The sequence below is a fragment of the Caloenas nicobarica genome, chromosome Z (assembly GCF_036013445.1).
Source record: "Caloenas nicobarica isolate bCalNic1 chromosome Z, bCalNic1.hap1, whole genome shotgun sequence".
NCBI classification, from domain to species: Eukaryota; Metazoa; Chordata; class Aves; order Columbiformes; family Columbidae; genus Caloenas; species Caloenas nicobarica.
Genome location: NC_088284.1, coordinates 41,847,788 through 41,864,710, shown reverse-complemented (window position 1 = coordinate 41,864,710; position 16,923 = coordinate 41,847,788). Strand labels below are relative to the sequence as shown.

Genomic DNA, 16,923 nt, shown 5'->3' with positions numbered 1-16,923 from the left:
TGGCCTGAAAGGTTTATGTCTCTGTATACTTTATTGCTTCCCCCTTTTCCTTAGTATTCCATTTTACAAGGTCCTTGATGACATAATTTTACAGGAATAAACATTCCTACGCTCCACATACTCTTACCAGTTAGTGCGACTGGTCCGTTTTGGTTCTTATTGCTGCCTCCCATTTGTTGGTCAGGTTTGTGTCTGTGCTCTTGCTTATGGCTTCCTCCTTTTCTTAAGATCCTCTTTTGTGTTGAAAAAGTCCTTGACCAGACACCTTAAAGGAGCAGACAATCTCCTTCCACGTATGCTTACAATTAGCACAGAATTAAAAAATATCATCACAACTGTATTAGAAAGGAATATGGAAGAGAATATAACAGTAAAAATGAAAAAAATTCTTTATTTTACAGTTATACAAATAAAAAACAATCCCCATAGCTGTACTTGAAATAATATTAACAGTATCAAACATGACAAGCCTGACAGAACACATATCAATACTTTAAAACACAGAAATTCTATTATATATGCTCAGTAGCAACAGTTCCGTGCAGGAATGAAGCTTTCTGTAAACGCTCTTCTTTTATTTTACCTACATTTAGAACAATTGTGCTTTTCCCTACACAAAGTAAGAGTGCTATTAAAAATAAATAATGTGCAATTTCAGAGTTATATCCTGAAATATGCTAATCTAGATCCCCATCTAAATCCTGGACATGTCTATCCCAGGAAAGTCACTGGTAAAGAGTGCTCAGCACTTTCCTAGCTTGAACACTAAAAAAAGGTACTGAACCCACACCTGTTTTTCTTCAAATTGCAGTCAATTAGAGAACAGGTGCTGACGTCAAGCACATGTTGCTTCTATTTTTTAACAAAAGAATGGTACAGTCTTTATAATACATCAGATTGTGTAAACTACCCAAGGTTTGAAAGGTCCAGTAGATTTTATACCTGGAGAATGGCTCAGAGCTGTGGGAGAGAAAACAATCCCAAAGCTGAAAACTTCCCAAACAAATTCATTTATCTATTACTTTTATGAAACATGAAAGACTGTCTGCCACAGGAACATTAACATTAATAAACAATTTACAATAAATTTATCTGAAAGAAATCAAGTTGTTCAATGTAAAGCTGCCATACAGTTCAGAAAAACATACACTGTCTGCTGTCTTAATGTAATTCTCAGCTCTTATTGTTAACATACAGTTAGGAACCATAGCTGGCAATTGATATGACTGATGCAAGTATACATTTGAGGAACACTCAACTGATGAGGACTCAGTTGTTCCTCCCCAGGGAAGATATCTTTACAACATTAGGGATTTTTCTTCTTTTTATCTTATCTACTTCTTATTAGTTATTTATAGCGTTGGACGATAGAAGTGGTAATTATAATAAAGCCCGTTTATCTGATCTGTGCTGTAGGCGGTACAGGAGATGTGAATGTATTAATATATAAACAGTAGAAATCATCCAAGGCAGCTACGGAGGCTTGAGCTACTGACTGCCGCCCAGTGAAGGACCACAAAGAAAAATTTATTCCACTGCAAAGTCCCTATACAGCAGCTAAGACTTTGGTGCTATGCCATAGGTCACCTTTAGGGAAAAAAGAGTCACATAGTGGAAATAATATGTCTTTTTCATTCAGGATGTGGGTCCCCCAGCAGAAATGCATGAATAGCTCCAGGGCAATACAGAGCCAGGAGGTATAAGGGAAAGGTAAGAAAGGGTGTCTGCAATGAATCCACTGCTACAGCTTCCCAGCAGTGAAAGGGCAAAAAACTAAGGTCATGTAACCTAACAGGAAAAGCTCTGGGTATATCCCATCCTGGGCCACCCTACAGTAACCAGTAACTGGTAGTCAGAAACCACCTCAAAAGTGACAATTTGCAGCACAACAAACTGCACACCAAGGAGTCCCAGAAGCTTTGGGCTCAAACATGGACACAGATCTTATACAAGAACAATAGAGTAAAATGACTCCTAGTGCTCACGAAAACCTGCACAGTCAAAACCACAACTGCTACTTGCCTCAGAGGATGGGTTTAAACCTACTACTTACCACATTACTCTTCAGCTCAGGATAAACCTGAGGCAGGTAAGACAGGAGATGGTTTAGTGAGGAGCTCTATACTTTCGGTAGGGAGGCACACCTGGATACCAGCTTGAAAGGAGAGTGCTATGAGAAGGATGAGCATAGATGACGGTAGAAAGCCATGAACCCATGGCTCATGGTGCCAGAACCATGCAGTACTTAAGGTGGAAAGCCTGCAGAAAATAAGGTTAAAGTACTTTTGAGAAACTATGGACAAAGTGTTGTCTTGTAAGTAGGTGCTACTGTCATGTCATGTCATCTCTTGTGCCAAACCAAGCTGGAGAAACATTGCCCTGTATCACCCTGTTCTATCAGATTTAGTGATACGGTAAAAACTTGGACTCCATGGCTTGTGTAATAAAGTTAACTTCAATCACAGAGATCAAATATAAACTTTGCAAAATAGGCCCAGGACAAACTTTTCTTCATCTGCTGACTTCTAAAGGCAAACTTTCTCATCTCTCTCCTTATTTACAACTTACTCTTTTCACTTATTCAGTTAACACAAGTAATGAGCCAATTGGCTGATGTAGTTGCCCAGACACTTTCCATGACATTTGAGAAGTCATGGCAGTCATGTGAAGTCCCTGGTGACTGAAAAAAAGGGCAAAATCACACCCATTTTTAAACAGGGTAGAAAAGAGGACCCTGGGAACTACCGACCTGTCAGTCTCACCTCTGTGCCTGGGAAGATCATGGAACAGATCTTCCTAGAAGCTATGCTAAGGCACATGGAGGACAGGGAGGTGATGAGACAGCCAGCATGGCTTCACCAAGGGCAAGTCCTTCCTGACCCACCTTGTGGCCATCTATGATGGAGCGGACAAAAGAGGGACTATGGATGTCGTCTATCTGGACTTCTGTAAAGCCTTTGACATGGTCCTCCATAACATTCTCTCTCTAAATTGGAGAGATACGGATTTGATGAGTGGACTGTTTGGTGGATGAGGCACTGGCTCAATGGTCGCATCAAGAAGGTAGTGGTCAATGGCTTAATGTCTGGATATACAGTGGTGACAAGTGGTGACCCTCAGGGGTCTGTACTGGGACCACTACTGTTTAATTATCTTCAGCAATGACAGACAGTGGGATTGAGTGCACCCTCAGCAAGTTTGTGGATGACACCAACTTGAGTGGTGCAGTTGACACTCCTGAGGGATGGGATGCCATCCAGAGGCACCTGGACAATCTCGAGAAGTGGGTCCATGCGAATCTCACAAGATTCAACAAGGCCAAGTGCAAGGTCTTGCACCTGTGTCAGGGCAACCCCCAGTATCAATACAGGCTGGGGATGAAGGGATTGAGAACAGCCCTACAGAAAAGTACCCAGGTGTACTGGTGGATAAAAGATTGGATAGCAGCCTGCAATGTGTGCTTGCAGCCCAGAAGGCCAGCCATATCTTGGGCTGCATCACAAAGAGCATGGCCAGCAGGTGGAAGGGGATGATTCTGCTTCTCTGCTCTGCTCTGGTGAGACCCCACTTGGAGTCCTGCGTCCTGCTCTGGAGCCCTCAGTACAGGAAAGACATGGACCTGTTGGAGAGGGGCCAGAGGAGGCCACAAAAATGATCACAGGGCTGGAACACCCCTGCTGTGAGGACAGGCTGAGGGAGTTGGGCTTCTTCAGCCTGGAGAAGAGAAGGCTCCAGGGAGACCCTGATGCGGCCTTTCAGTACTTAAAAAGGGCCTATAAGAAAGATGGGGACAGATTTTTTAGCAGGCCCTGTTGCAACAGGACAACGACTAATGGCTTTAAGCTAAAGGAAGACAGATTCAAGCTAGACATGAGAAAGAAATTTTTTACAATGAGCGTGGTAAAACACTGGCCCAGGTTGCCCAGAGAGGTGGTACATGCCCAATCCCTGGAAACATTCAAGGCCACGCTGGACAAGGCTCTGAGCACCCTGATCTAGTGGAAGATGTCCCTGCTCATTGCAGGGAGGTTGGACTAGATGACGTCTGAAGGTCCCTTCCAACCGAAACAATTCTATGATTATTTTTTTCACTACCACAGGAGTGTGTGTATCTGCATTTCTCTCAGAGATATCATTAGCTGATGTATTAAAAACTTCCCTGATATGAAAAACTTCACTCTTCAGTTAATATTCTAGTCTACTTTAATTCCTTTTTTGTTCATGGCCTGACAGTAGAGAGAGAAAAAGACATTCCCCAAAAGAAAAGTTAAAGCTAAACAGATGCTTCTCTGAGCTTCAGTGAGACTGGCACCTGCGAATTCTTCATCTCAATAGAAATTCTGTCAATATAAATGAAATATGTTTTAAAAGATCAACAGCAGCAAAATCCTGACACAAAGAACAAAATTATGCCCACCTTTCATCAAGGAAAATAACTTTGTCTTAAACTGCAAGTTTACACAGTGTACAAATAACACATGACAGTCTGTATTGCTGTTTAGTTCCTAGTGATGCCTTGTCTTCAGTGGTGATCATGTTAGGACCACATTCCACACCTTAGCATACAGCCAAAGCAAACTCTCCTGTATAGAAGAGACTGGTGAATAAGGAAAGATGCTACTGTGTCATAGATATAGCAGAATGACTTTCTATTTCCCATCAGCTTTGGCAAAACTGTCTGCAAGGCAGTGATTTAGCTACTAAATTTGCATAATCATAGAATCACAGAATTATTCTATTTGGAAGAGACCCATAACCTAACTCTAGCACTAAACCATCTCCCGAAGAACTTCGTCTATGCACCTTTTAAACACTTCCAGGGACTGTGAATCAACCACTTCCCTGGGCAGTCTATACCACTGCTTCACAACCCTCTCCATGCAGAATTTTTTCCTAATATCCAATCTAAACCTCGCCTGGTGCAGCTTGAGGCCATTTCCTCTTGTCATAATCACAGATCTCTAGTTAGGCATGATGAAATACATGTGAACTTAGAGGAAAAACGGGTAATAAATGGCACTTTTAACTAGTAAATATTTGTGAGTGCTTTGCTACTTATGAAATTGGCTCAAGGTAGTTCAAAATTTAATAGATACATCAAATATCATATTTGGAGATGATGACCTAACGTAGAGCTGAAAACATAACAAGAAAATACCCAAGCATGCCTCCTTCTAAGCCTATCCTGACATGAAAATGGTGGAACCACGGTATTCTTCATTTACCTGCTCCATTAGTGCTAAAACATATCATATGCAGAGAGGTTTTGTATCTTAGAATATGCTGTACTATAATTCCACCTTTTCCTACCCTCCTGTAATTTCTTATTCTCTTTTTTGAAAGAAGAGAGTGAAAGAATTCTTGGTTTTGTGGATAAACAAGAGTGATGCTCAGAAAAATCACGGTGAGATAATGCAGCTCTGTGTTACTCAGTTGATTACATGTTAGACCATCAAGCTGATACAAAAGAGGTATATTAGAGAAAGATAACCAACACCATTAAAAATTTAAGTTTTAAAAGAACTGCTTGATCTACAGTTTCACAATTTTCCATTTAATTGCCTAGTTTTTGTTGTTTTGTTTTTTTTTCTTTAGATGTGTTCCAATGTCACCTGAGTTCCTTTAGCTTTTGTGTTCTCTTTTTAATCAGGAATAAAAATTGTGTATATATATATATGCTTGAATGTACGAAATCATTTCTTTACTCCTGCAGATTTTTCTGAAGAGTGAAATTCTATATGCAGTCAGTAAAGAGGCTTTGCTTTGAGATGCTTAATTCAAAAATTTAAATAACATAAAGAATATGTTCCCTTCAGCAGCAGAGAAACATCATACTAAATCTAAATAATTTCTCCAAGGAAAGGAAAAAATGTGTATAAGAGTAATCTTTGGTACCAAAAATAAGGGCACCTTCTCGTATGTCTTCGAATCTGAACACAACAGAAAAACCTGTCTTTAAAAACGGATCAAAATGACTGCTGAGTGGTTCAATTTAGTGGGTATTGATAGTGGTAGCTAGAAAAACAATTGGGATGGTAAGGGTTGTGTGACAGCAGGATACAACACAATAACAATTGATAAAATATTTGATGTTTCCCTCCACCCTCACAAATTTTTTCCCTAAGACAATTCAGTAAGATACATACTTTCAATTACTCATAACATCCTCAAAATCCTTTAAGGGCTCCCATACTTAAAAGCAACAGAATACAACCAAGAGCAATAAGAAAAACACCAACAAAAGCTGAGGTTATCATACAAGATCAGAAAAAGTCCTCTGACTGAAGGCATTTACTGATTTGTTTGATCTTGTGGGCTTCACTTTCTCTACCCAATTCTGATAATTATTCAAATCATGATCTTTTTCTGCCAAGGTCTGGTTTATTTGCTCAAGAAAATACTCCATCCATTGGGGATTTCTTCTGTGGGCTGTCTGACCACAGTGCAAGTCAGCAGTAATCAGGCTATATTTTTCTTCTTTAATTCATGATGAATGTGTCACTGGATCCTGTAAACACTACTGAGTATACATTCAAGCTCTGTGAAAGTGGCACTTACTTGAACCCTTGCAGTCAAGATAGCTTAGTTATATAGCACTTTACAGGTATAATAGCTGGTTATGTACTTCCGATAAAATTCTTTTTTTTTTCCAATGGCTTAGTGGATATTGAAACATATCCTCACAGGGATCGCGTTGCCATTCCACAATACCTTTATGATGAAGTGTGTATTCTGTTCTTCTTTTACTTTACATGTGCTTTATTGCTGTACACATTTCCCTGTTGTTAATTTAAGTGCTCCTCTGTTATGTAATACATACAACGTTTTAAACTCTAATGGCATCCTGTGAGGACTGGCATTAGAAAAGTACCGGTACTTCAGATCATCATAATAATGATACTTTACTGGTTTTCCATGTAAATCCTTTGGGAACGGCCAAAATCCATACAGGTGAATTTCGTCACAAAACCTGGTGGCAAGCGTATACATGAGCAGACCAGTGCTGGGTCGTTTAATGTGGACCTTGTTTGTCAGCCAATAGCTGCAAAGAAGGAAAAAGTACATTAGGAAACCCTCGTACAACTTCATGTGAATAAATCGTGCAAACTTACTTGATCTATTATGCATTCATTTTACACTACAGAAATGCAAAAGTTTCCTTTTTCTCTGTAAGCTGAGATCACAAATGATTACATTGTTGTGTCATCATGGGACAGTTTCCCTGAGCCAGTAACAGCATGTCTGGTTATGGGTTTAGAAGCTGCAGAGAGTTTTCAAAGATGCAAATGGTGGGCAGGTGCAGAAGGAACATGCAGACTGAACTGGATTCCAACACATAGCTCTCATCAGTACCTTCAAAATCTGCCACCAACATTGTTTTCCATCCTCAGTTTTTAAAAGTAAAACTTAATTAAGCTATTGCCAGCCTATTACTGGTAAAACACTTCTCCCAAGCCTGATTCAATGTAAAGTTTGTTAGTACTTCATAGAAATAAAAAAGGGTATTCAGAAACTTAGACATGGTTATTCTGCTGGTTCGGATAAACAGCAGCCATGCACAGAATTGTACTGGTCAAACTGTGGGAAGGAGTGGCTGCAAGTAAGGGACGTAAGCAAGTTGTTAAACAGCTTTACTACACAAACCTGGATCATTGCTTTGTATGACTATATTATCTGTTAGTTGTAGGCTGTGAATTGTTTTTACCATAGCCTAGACAGGGGGTCAAGGGACACAAGCTTCATCAAAACAGTTAGCATTGTGTTAAACAGGCTTACACTAAGGTTGCAACTCTGAGTATACAACCAGACTGCTTTAAAGGTATTTAGCAGTGTAGCAGGAGAAACATTCCACTCACCACTATCAGACAGGATAGCAAAAATATGTCTTTAATTAAAGCTAAAAGTGTCTTAAAAGCATCAGATGCTGTGCAACATTAAAAACAACCACCCCATTGAAACTGGCCTTTTCAGTTTCACTCTTTGCCGAAAGCAAAGGGCCTAAAGGCTGATGTCTTTGAATCACAGATACATACGCATGTGAAAGATAATTTTTTTTTGCATTGACTGTACTTGGTTTCATTTTTGAAAGCTGAAGGACTCTGCAAACAGAAAGCAGTTCTAGGCTGAGTGATTGCTTCTCCATAGCCAACAGAGGCAATGACTCAGAATTTTGTTTGCCTGTAAAAAAAAAGGATGGTAAAAAGCATATTTAAGAAGCAAATGCAATGGAGAATGGCTACATGTACAAACGATGAAAGTATTGCATATAATTTTTTCATTGTTTTCATGAACCTGGGTTTTCAGAAAGAGGTTTCTGAGATAAGACGCTAAGTAGTTTGCTTCCTACTCTGAGAATCTGCAACTTCTTAAACAAAACAAGCCAAAGGAGAGATTTCAATTCTAGAAGATTTTTTAAAAATGTTTGCTTACAGAAAAGTTATTGAAGACACAAATCTGACCACTTTTGGCACTTCATATCACAGATACAGCAAAACAGATTAAAAGGGAAAGCTAATGATTTAATTTTTGTAGAAACTGGTATTTGTCTCCTCAGAAGTCAGTACTCACTCTCATCACATGCAGTCAGCAATCTACATGAGTGTCTCTAGCCAAACGGCAACCAAATCTGATGCATCTGGTACTACGGGGCACAACTGCTATCGTGCCAGCTGAATCTCACTCTTCCATGAACAGGATGATCATGGCAGAGAATGAAATTTATAGTAAACAGGTGGATCTAAGTATTTGAAAAGGATACTACATCTTCTTAGGAGTTTCTGTACAGGAATAAATATGTAATGAAGGAATAAGATATAAAAAAGAGCCTCTCACAATTTCAGAATATAAAAGAAAATATTTTCTTATGCTTGTCATATTCAGATATCTCACAAAAGGCAAATTAATCCATTTGGTTTCTCTTAAAATGAAAAATATATCCAAACTCTGTACTCAAAATATGGTACTTGCTGTACTTACTATCAAAATTTTGCAACTCGTGATCAAGTCTACTTCAAATGAAAAGAACATAAGTAATGCAATGAATGAAACAGTTAGAGGCATTCAGCGCTCTAGTCTGAAGATTCCTGTAGATCATTTGATCTCTGCAAATCTCTGGCTCCCAACCTTTGCTTCAATTCATAAAAGTGGTTGTGTGGTGTAAGTAGTCTTTGTGATTTTGGTCATGAAATACATGTGTCTTCTTCTTAGTCAGTCAAGTAGCTACTCTAATATGAAACTTAGCTAAGGCTGATTTTAGAGATTGATGCAGTAAATGTTTTAAACAATAAACATTTTTGCACCTACTTTCAGTTTCTGGAGTCTTGTTATAACTTTAATTTTAAGCCTAAAGATACCCTTCTTAACTATTTATCTGGCATGCAATATGAGGGAAGCAACTTATCAGACATACAAAAGATATTATATTTTTTCTCATAACTAATATCTAGATCTTCACCCATGACCTAACACTGCCAAGTCCACCTCTAAATCATGTCCCTAAGAACCACATCTATGTGGCTTTTGACCATCTCCAGGGATGGTGACTCAACCACTTCCCGGAGCAGCCTGTTCCAATGCCTGATCACCCATTCAGTGAAGTCTTTCCTAATATCCAATCTAAACCTCCCCCGGCACAACTTGAGGCTATTTCCTGTTGTCCTATCACTTGCTACTTGGCAAAAGAGACCAACACCCTCCATGTTACAACCTCCATTCAGGTAGTTGTAAAAAGTGATAGGGTCTCCCCTCAGCCTCCATTTTTCCAGACTATTTTTCCTCCTGCATCCACTGGAGGGTGGAGATTCTCCTTTGCCCTCCTTTTTTGGCTCATGTACTTGTAGAAATATTTTTTGTTGCCTTTTACAGCAGTAGCCAGATTCAGCTCTTTTGGGCCTTGGGCCTTCTAATTTTCTTCCTGCATAACTTCATGACATCCTTGTATTCCTCTTGAATAACCTGTCCCTTCTTCCAAAGGTTATAAATTCTCCTTTTATCCCTGAATTCTAGCCAAAGCTCTCTATTGAGCCAGGTTGGTCTTCTTCCCCTCTGGCTCGTCTTTCAGCACACATGGACAGCCTGCTCCTGCACCTCTAAGATTTCCTTCTTGAAGAGCTACCAGTCTTCCTGGACTCCTTTGTCCTTCAGGACTGCCTCCAAAGGGACTCTGCCAACCAGCGTGTAAGGAAGTCCAATGGGGATTTAATTACTACTTTTAACACAAGCACTGTAACATAAAAAATATGGACACAGCAGAATTATTCAGCGGTAGGTCTAAAACAAACAGATGAAAGTGGAATTCATTGCAACAGGATGTTTTGGATGTCTATGACCAACTGACTAAAAAGATACAAATTGTTAAAGTTCACACAGTGGTGCAGATGAAGCCCCTTCTCAAGGTTTTGCCTAGCTGTTATCCATGGCAGCACATATCACAGGGTAAACGCCTGACATTTCCTGTGTTTCTAACTTTCCTTCTAAGCCTCTGTGTTGGAACCTGGCACTGGTAAGACCACAGGCTAGAGAGTGATCGAGTCACTTTCATGTTCTTGTACGCAGCATCTGCTTTGTCCAGAAAGTGTTAGCGAAAATAACCTCCTCAAACTTACAAAGAATAAAGCCTTTGCTGGTGCTTTCATGTTTTCAGTGGGATTAATCATATGAACTATATGACCAACCATTCAACTGACCCTCATAATTTATGTGAATATGTTAATTAAAAATGCATTATTTGTCCTTTTCTTAATGAGATACGCCGTGGGCAGGGGGCTGCACACAAGTGATCTAGAATGTGAAAGAATTAAAGTGTGAACAATAACACTGAGAGTGTGACAGCCAGCACAGAAACACTGATGAGTGTTTTCTAAGATCTACTTTACAGTTTTCAATGTGCGATATTTTGAAATACGAAACAAAAACCCAAGTTCATTAAAAGGAATAATGCACTTTGTGAAGAGCTGAAAAACAGCCCAAAATTCTAATTTACTTTTCGGCAAACTTACTTCACTACTTTAATGTTAATAGTTGAGTTTTTTTGTTTGGGGTTTTTTCGTTTACCCATTTATCTAATGCTGTCAAATAAATTCAAATTCTTGTAAACAAAGCAGATTTCAAGGACCACTTGAGTGGTTTCACTCTGCCTGGAAATCTTCCTTGGCAAGAGAAGAAAAAGGCCAGTGGTATCAACAGTGAGTGTAGTCATGTTACATTTCTTATATTGCCATAGCTCAACAACAGCATGGCCAGCAGGCTGCCATTCAGTGCCAGTGCCATTGCAGAGAATTTTAATGACTATGAGCATAGTCTTTACTGGCTATGGTAAAATAATTAAGAATATATTAAAGCTCAACTTTACCTGTCTTAAAATAAAATTATTCAGCTTCCCTAGTGTAGGTGACTATTCTGCTAGATGTCCAAAATTCTAAATTTTAGAAAAATCCAAGCTGTTTCCCATAAAAACTTATGCCTGTACACAAAACTGCTTGTACAAAATGTGTTTCAACTGATGCCAGATCACTGTCTTCACTTAGCCAGGACACTTTGGTAAATGCTCTTTCATTTTCACACTATTATGAGGTACACTGTATCTGTGAAATTGGTTAATGCCTACGTACCCAGATGGATAAAGCCATTCAAAACCCAGCAGAGTAGTAGATTAGTGACTCTTTGTCAAAAAAGAAAAACTTTCATAAAGATGCTCTAAAATGTCAAAATTCCTTGTTTTAAGAAGGTGAGCCTTGCTTGGTTTGTTACAATAGCACATAGTAAACCCCCACAGAACAGACTTCAAGCAACAGGAGTGGCAAAACTTACAGAACAAAAAATAAGTTAAAATGAACACGAATTTAAGCAATAAACAAAGCACATTTATTGCTGTCCAAGACAACACAATCCGGCTAATTCTGCATTAACCCACAGAAACAGTTGGAATAGTTATCTATGTATATTTTTAAAAAGCAATTTAAATTATCTTGAAAAAGACTGTATGTGGGAAAGCAAACAACAATTTAACAGCTAGTTCACTGATGAAAATAGTTGCCATCAGTGTAAATAGTAATAGTGTACTAAACTTTTCTAGAAGGTCCATAAAGAACTAGACTGTAAAGTAGTATCTTACATTAAATTTCAATCTTTAGGCTAAATGAAAGCAACAGGAGTGCAGATGCTAGCCCAGGCCTATGTATCTTTTCTTTTGCAAATTACACATGGCACTAAAAGGAAATGTCTCCAAGTGCTTCTGTGAAAAGAGAATTGATGCAGCTTCCAAAATGCTAAACATGTCAAATTAAGAACTGACGTATTTTTTTCAAAAAAGACAGCCATGGTGTGACTGAAGATTATTTGCTTCCATTCCATGAGCAATATACTAATGATCAAACTGGCTATATATTCCTCAGGTTTTAAGCTTTGGTCCTTTCAACATTCCCTTAGTAGCTTCCAAAAGCCAAGGTCACTTTTGTTATTTGTTTTTGGTAGAAAAGCTTTTTTCCTGCTTATCATTTGTCTTCCACATAAGCTACTCACTGTCATGTATGATTAGCCACACAATATATTTTTTGGCGGTGAGGGAAGGGGCATCTTCTCTTACTTTACTTTCATGCTTTTCTCACAATGCAAGTGACATTCATAACAACCTTTTGTTGACATCTGTGGGATACTTTAGTCTTCAGGCTGTGCTTCAGTGCTCAGCATTTTCACAGGAAAAACCTGAATGGAGCTCTTCACAGCTCTTTTCACCTTCTCCTTTCTGAAAGTGTTCAAGCTTCTGGGAAATCACTTTGATCACTTATCTTTTCACTGTGACTTTTAAGCCACAGAAATGACTCACTGTCTCAGACCTCTATGTGCCACTTGTTACTTCTGTGACAAGTCACAATCTCTGTACGAGCCCACCACGAGTCAGTATTTCCTACTGCTCCAATAAGCATGCTGAGTTTGCCCAGACTGTTGTCTTCCTCCCTCTCTCAAACCACCTTGGAAACACTGATCTGCTGCTTAGGTAGTTAGAAATATTTTTTTGTCATACATCACACTACAGGAGAGAAAGGGAGAGTAGAGGCTACTTACTTTTGTAGCTAGTGAAAACCACAAAGAATATCCATAAATATATTTTTAAAGTAATTTAAGCCCTTAGGATCTATTCACACCAAAAAGAATGCTGAACCTTTGACAGTAAATGTGGTTAGTCCTCTGTTGCATAGCTTAGTTCCCCAGGGGTCGGCATTAGGTCCAGTCCTATTCAACCTGTTCATCAATGACCTGGATGAAGAGACTGAGTGCACCCTCAGCAAGTTTGCTGATGGTACCAAGCTGCAAGGAAGGGTTGATACAGCAGAAGGCTGTGCTGCCATTCAGTGAGACCTGGACAGGCTGGAGGACTGGGCAGAGAAAAACCTTATGAATTTCAACAAGGGCAAGTGTAGGGTCCTGCACCTGGGGAGAAATAACCCCAAGCACCAGTACAGGTTAGGGGTCGACCTGCTGGAAAGCAGCATTGTGGTGAAGGACCTGGGAGTCCTGGTTGACAACAGGTTGACCGTGAGTCAGCAACATGCCCTTGTGGCCAAGAAGGCCAAAGGTATCCTGGGGTGCATTAGGAAAAGTGTGACCAGCAGGTTGAGGGAGGTTATCCTTCCCCTCTACTCTGCCCTGGTGAGGCCCCATCTGGAGTACTGTGTCCAGTTATGGGCTCCCCAGTTGAAGAAGAACAAGGAATTACTGGAGGGAGTCCAGTGGTGGGCTGGTAAGGTGATCAGGGGTCTAGAGCACCTTTCTTATAAGGAGAGGCTGAGAGAGCTGAGTCTGTTCAACCTAGAGAAGTGAAAGGTGAGAGGGGATCTTAACAATGCTTATAAATGTGTCAAGGGAGTACTTCAAGAGGATGGGACCAGACTCTTTTCAGTGCTACCCAGTGATCAGATGAGGGGCAATGGGCACAGACTGAAGCACAGGACGTTCCATCTGAATATGAGGCAAAACTTTACTTTGAGGGTGTGACAGAGCACTGGAACAGGCTGCCCAGAGTGCCTGTGGAGTCTTCTTCCCTGGAGACATTCAAAACCCACCTGGATGCATTCTTGTGCAATCTACTCCGGGTGACTCTGCTTTAGCAGGTGGGTTGGACTAGATAATCTCCAGAGGTCCCTTCCAATCCCAACCATTCTGTGATTCTGTGGCTTAAACACCTTTCCTTTCTTCAGAGTCACAGAAGTCATCAGCTGACATGCATTCTAGCATAGTACATGCCTCTGCTGAAAAGCACTGCTCCCTCAAGTCATGCACAAAACCATTCCTAAGAGTGAAACAGATCTTAATTTTAAAAGAAGTCAGTTATAAATAGTTAGAGATCACAGGTGCACTAGATGTATATACAGGTACATAGCAAAGGTGCAGTAAAATAGACATAGAGTACATTTCACAGACTAAGAAAGCTAATAGAGAAACTTATCGAGAAAAGGTTTTCCTTTATGACAAATCAGCTCCTTCCTGAGGTCTGGTGGAAAGAGATATATCTCTGAGTGAGGTGTTCCGTGTCTACCTTATTTGATATACTTAAACAATAACATATTCCTGCAATGAAGATAATGGGGCAAAATACAGAATTCTATGAGTCACAGAACCATTTGGGTTGGGAGGGACCTTTAAACATCATCTAGTACAACTGCCCCTGTCATGGGTAGGGACACCTTCAACTAGATCAGGTTGCTCAAAGACCCATCCACCCTGACCCTGAACACTTCCAGGCATGGGGCATCCACAACTTCTCTGGGCAAACTGTTCCAGTGTCTCACCCTCATAATAATAAAACATTTCTTCCTTTTGTCTAATCTAAATCCTCCCTCATTCAGTTCAAAACCAATGCCCCTTGTCCTCTCACTACAGGCCTTGGTAAAAGGTCTCCATCTTTCTTATAAGCCCCCTTTAAGTACTGAAAGGCTGCAATAAGGTCTCCCAGAGCCTTCTCTTCTCCAGGCTGAACAAACCAAACTCTCTCAGCCTTTCTTCACAGCAGAGGTTTTCCAGGTTTCTGACCATGTTTATTGTCCTCCTCTGGATGCGCTCGAACAAGTCCATGTCTTTCTTGCACTGGTAACTCCAGAGCGGGATGCAGGACTCCAGGTGGAGTCTCACAAGAGTTGTGTAGAGGGCAAGAATCACCTCTCCCGCCTTGCTGGCCACGGTTCTTTCTGTGCAGGCTAGGATATGATTGGCTTTCTAGGCTTCAGGCGTGTAATGCTGACTCATATACAAATATATGAAGATATGTTAATGTTTCCTTCAGGTTAACAAATTCTGACCTGCTCAAATAAACTTTTTTTCTTTTTTCCTTTTTTTTTTTTTTCAATTTCTGGCTGTAAACTAGAACCTACCTCTGATAAATAATAGAATTGCGTCAATTTCTTCTTTTTTTACTCCATCCTGCCATTGTAAATGAATGAACTACCTTCACACTTAAAATACGTGTGTCAGTCTATGAGTTCAAATCAATCTATTTTTGATTAATATAGATAGAACCTGCATCAAGTACATCATTTTTTATTATACATGGGTTAAAAGTGTCAGCATTAATGGGCTTTTTTTTCCCCTTAACTTCCAACAAAGACTATTTTTTCATATATTTTATTCTTGCCCCATGGAACTCCTTAAACACATGCAAATATTAAGTGCTAAGATAAAACCTTAAAAAATTATGGAGAACACCTGAACAGGGTGACCCTTAGGTGTAAAATTCATGATCAAAAAGCATGTATGAGAATTCATAAGGATTTGAAATGGAAGGTGTGAGATGTGTTTATATGGTTCATAAACAGTCAAATGTAAGCAAAACAAAAGTCTGTAGCAGGGTAGAGTAGCACTGATGAGAAAACAGCACAAAAGCAGAAACATTTGATTAACTATGAAAAAACCAGAACTGACAAGTTGAATACCAAACCCAAGCAACTATTTGCCGTAATTTAATAGTCCTCTTTTTTCCTTTGTTCCATTCTTTCTGCGTGAATTCACAGAAGAGCTCTATGTCTAGGGCTACAAAGCACAGCTACAAACTGACTGAGGGATGTTCCCATCCAAAACTTTTCTGTGACTTGTCAATGTACTAATTTAGCAAGCTTTTTCTTTTCAACTTTCTTCCTGCTCCACATGCTAGCCCTATAAAAGCTGGGTTACAGCAAAAGGTGTAATCTCAGTTATATGGAAGTTCATAGGTGTATTGTGATTTGTTTCAGTAGGGCTTGGGTTTCATCCACATAATCTAACTGCAATCTTTCCTCTTGACACCTTTTCATTAACGCTATACTCTGTGTTACACAAGTATCTCCCAATTTCCTACAACACATTTGGAAAGAAATACCTGGTTGGAACTTCATAAACAATCTAGAAGACAGTTCAGCTGAGTCCTTTCTATGGTCTGCAGGTTTTTGTGAAAGTCCAAGCTTTCACTACCTGGCTGTCTTTTATGACCAAGGAGAAAGGTGCAAAACATGCAGCAAATCTTTTCTGAGTTTGTTAACTGGAAAGATGCTTCTAGCATACAGTTTTACAGACCTACGTAATAGCTAGTGATAATAGCAACAGTCCTCTGTCACTCATCATTGGAGACAGCAAGACATTCAGAGAATTTGAGTTAATGCTAATGCTCCTGACCAGTGAACATGCTAAGTATAATGGCAGAAAGATGCTGTGCTGCTTTGCTTATGCAGTTGTGCTAATGTGTTTCAATTAGAGCATGTCTCTGCTATTTCAGATGAACACACTTCTTCCGACCAGTGACTTCAAGTAGTGCTGAGCAGTGCAGTTTTCCTTTGTGATTGAACATACACTAGGGAATATGTAAACACCTCTAAAGCCCTTGTAATGGGTTACCAAATCAGACTTCTATACAAATCTTTAGAGACTAAAGATTAGAGCACCAGTATGTCTCCATTCCCC

At 39.7% G+C, this 16,923-nt stretch overlaps 1 protein-coding gene across 1 annotated transcript in view; it reads right to left on the bottom strand.

Moving 5' to 3' along the window:
• Nucleotides 1-435: 435 nt before the first annotated feature.
• ST8SIA4 (ST8 alpha-N-acetyl-neuraminide alpha-2,8-sialyltransferase 4) overlaps nucleotides 436-16,923 on the bottom strand; it is a 59,627-nt gene continuing 43,139 nt past the window's right edge. The window contains exon 5 of the mRNA XM_065657373.1: nucleotides 436-7,042. Coding sequence (XP_065513445.1) covers nucleotides 6,760-7,042 — 283 coding nt within the window. The 3' untranslated portion in view covers nucleotides 436-6,759. The remainder of the gene's footprint in view (nucleotides 7,043-16,923) is intronic.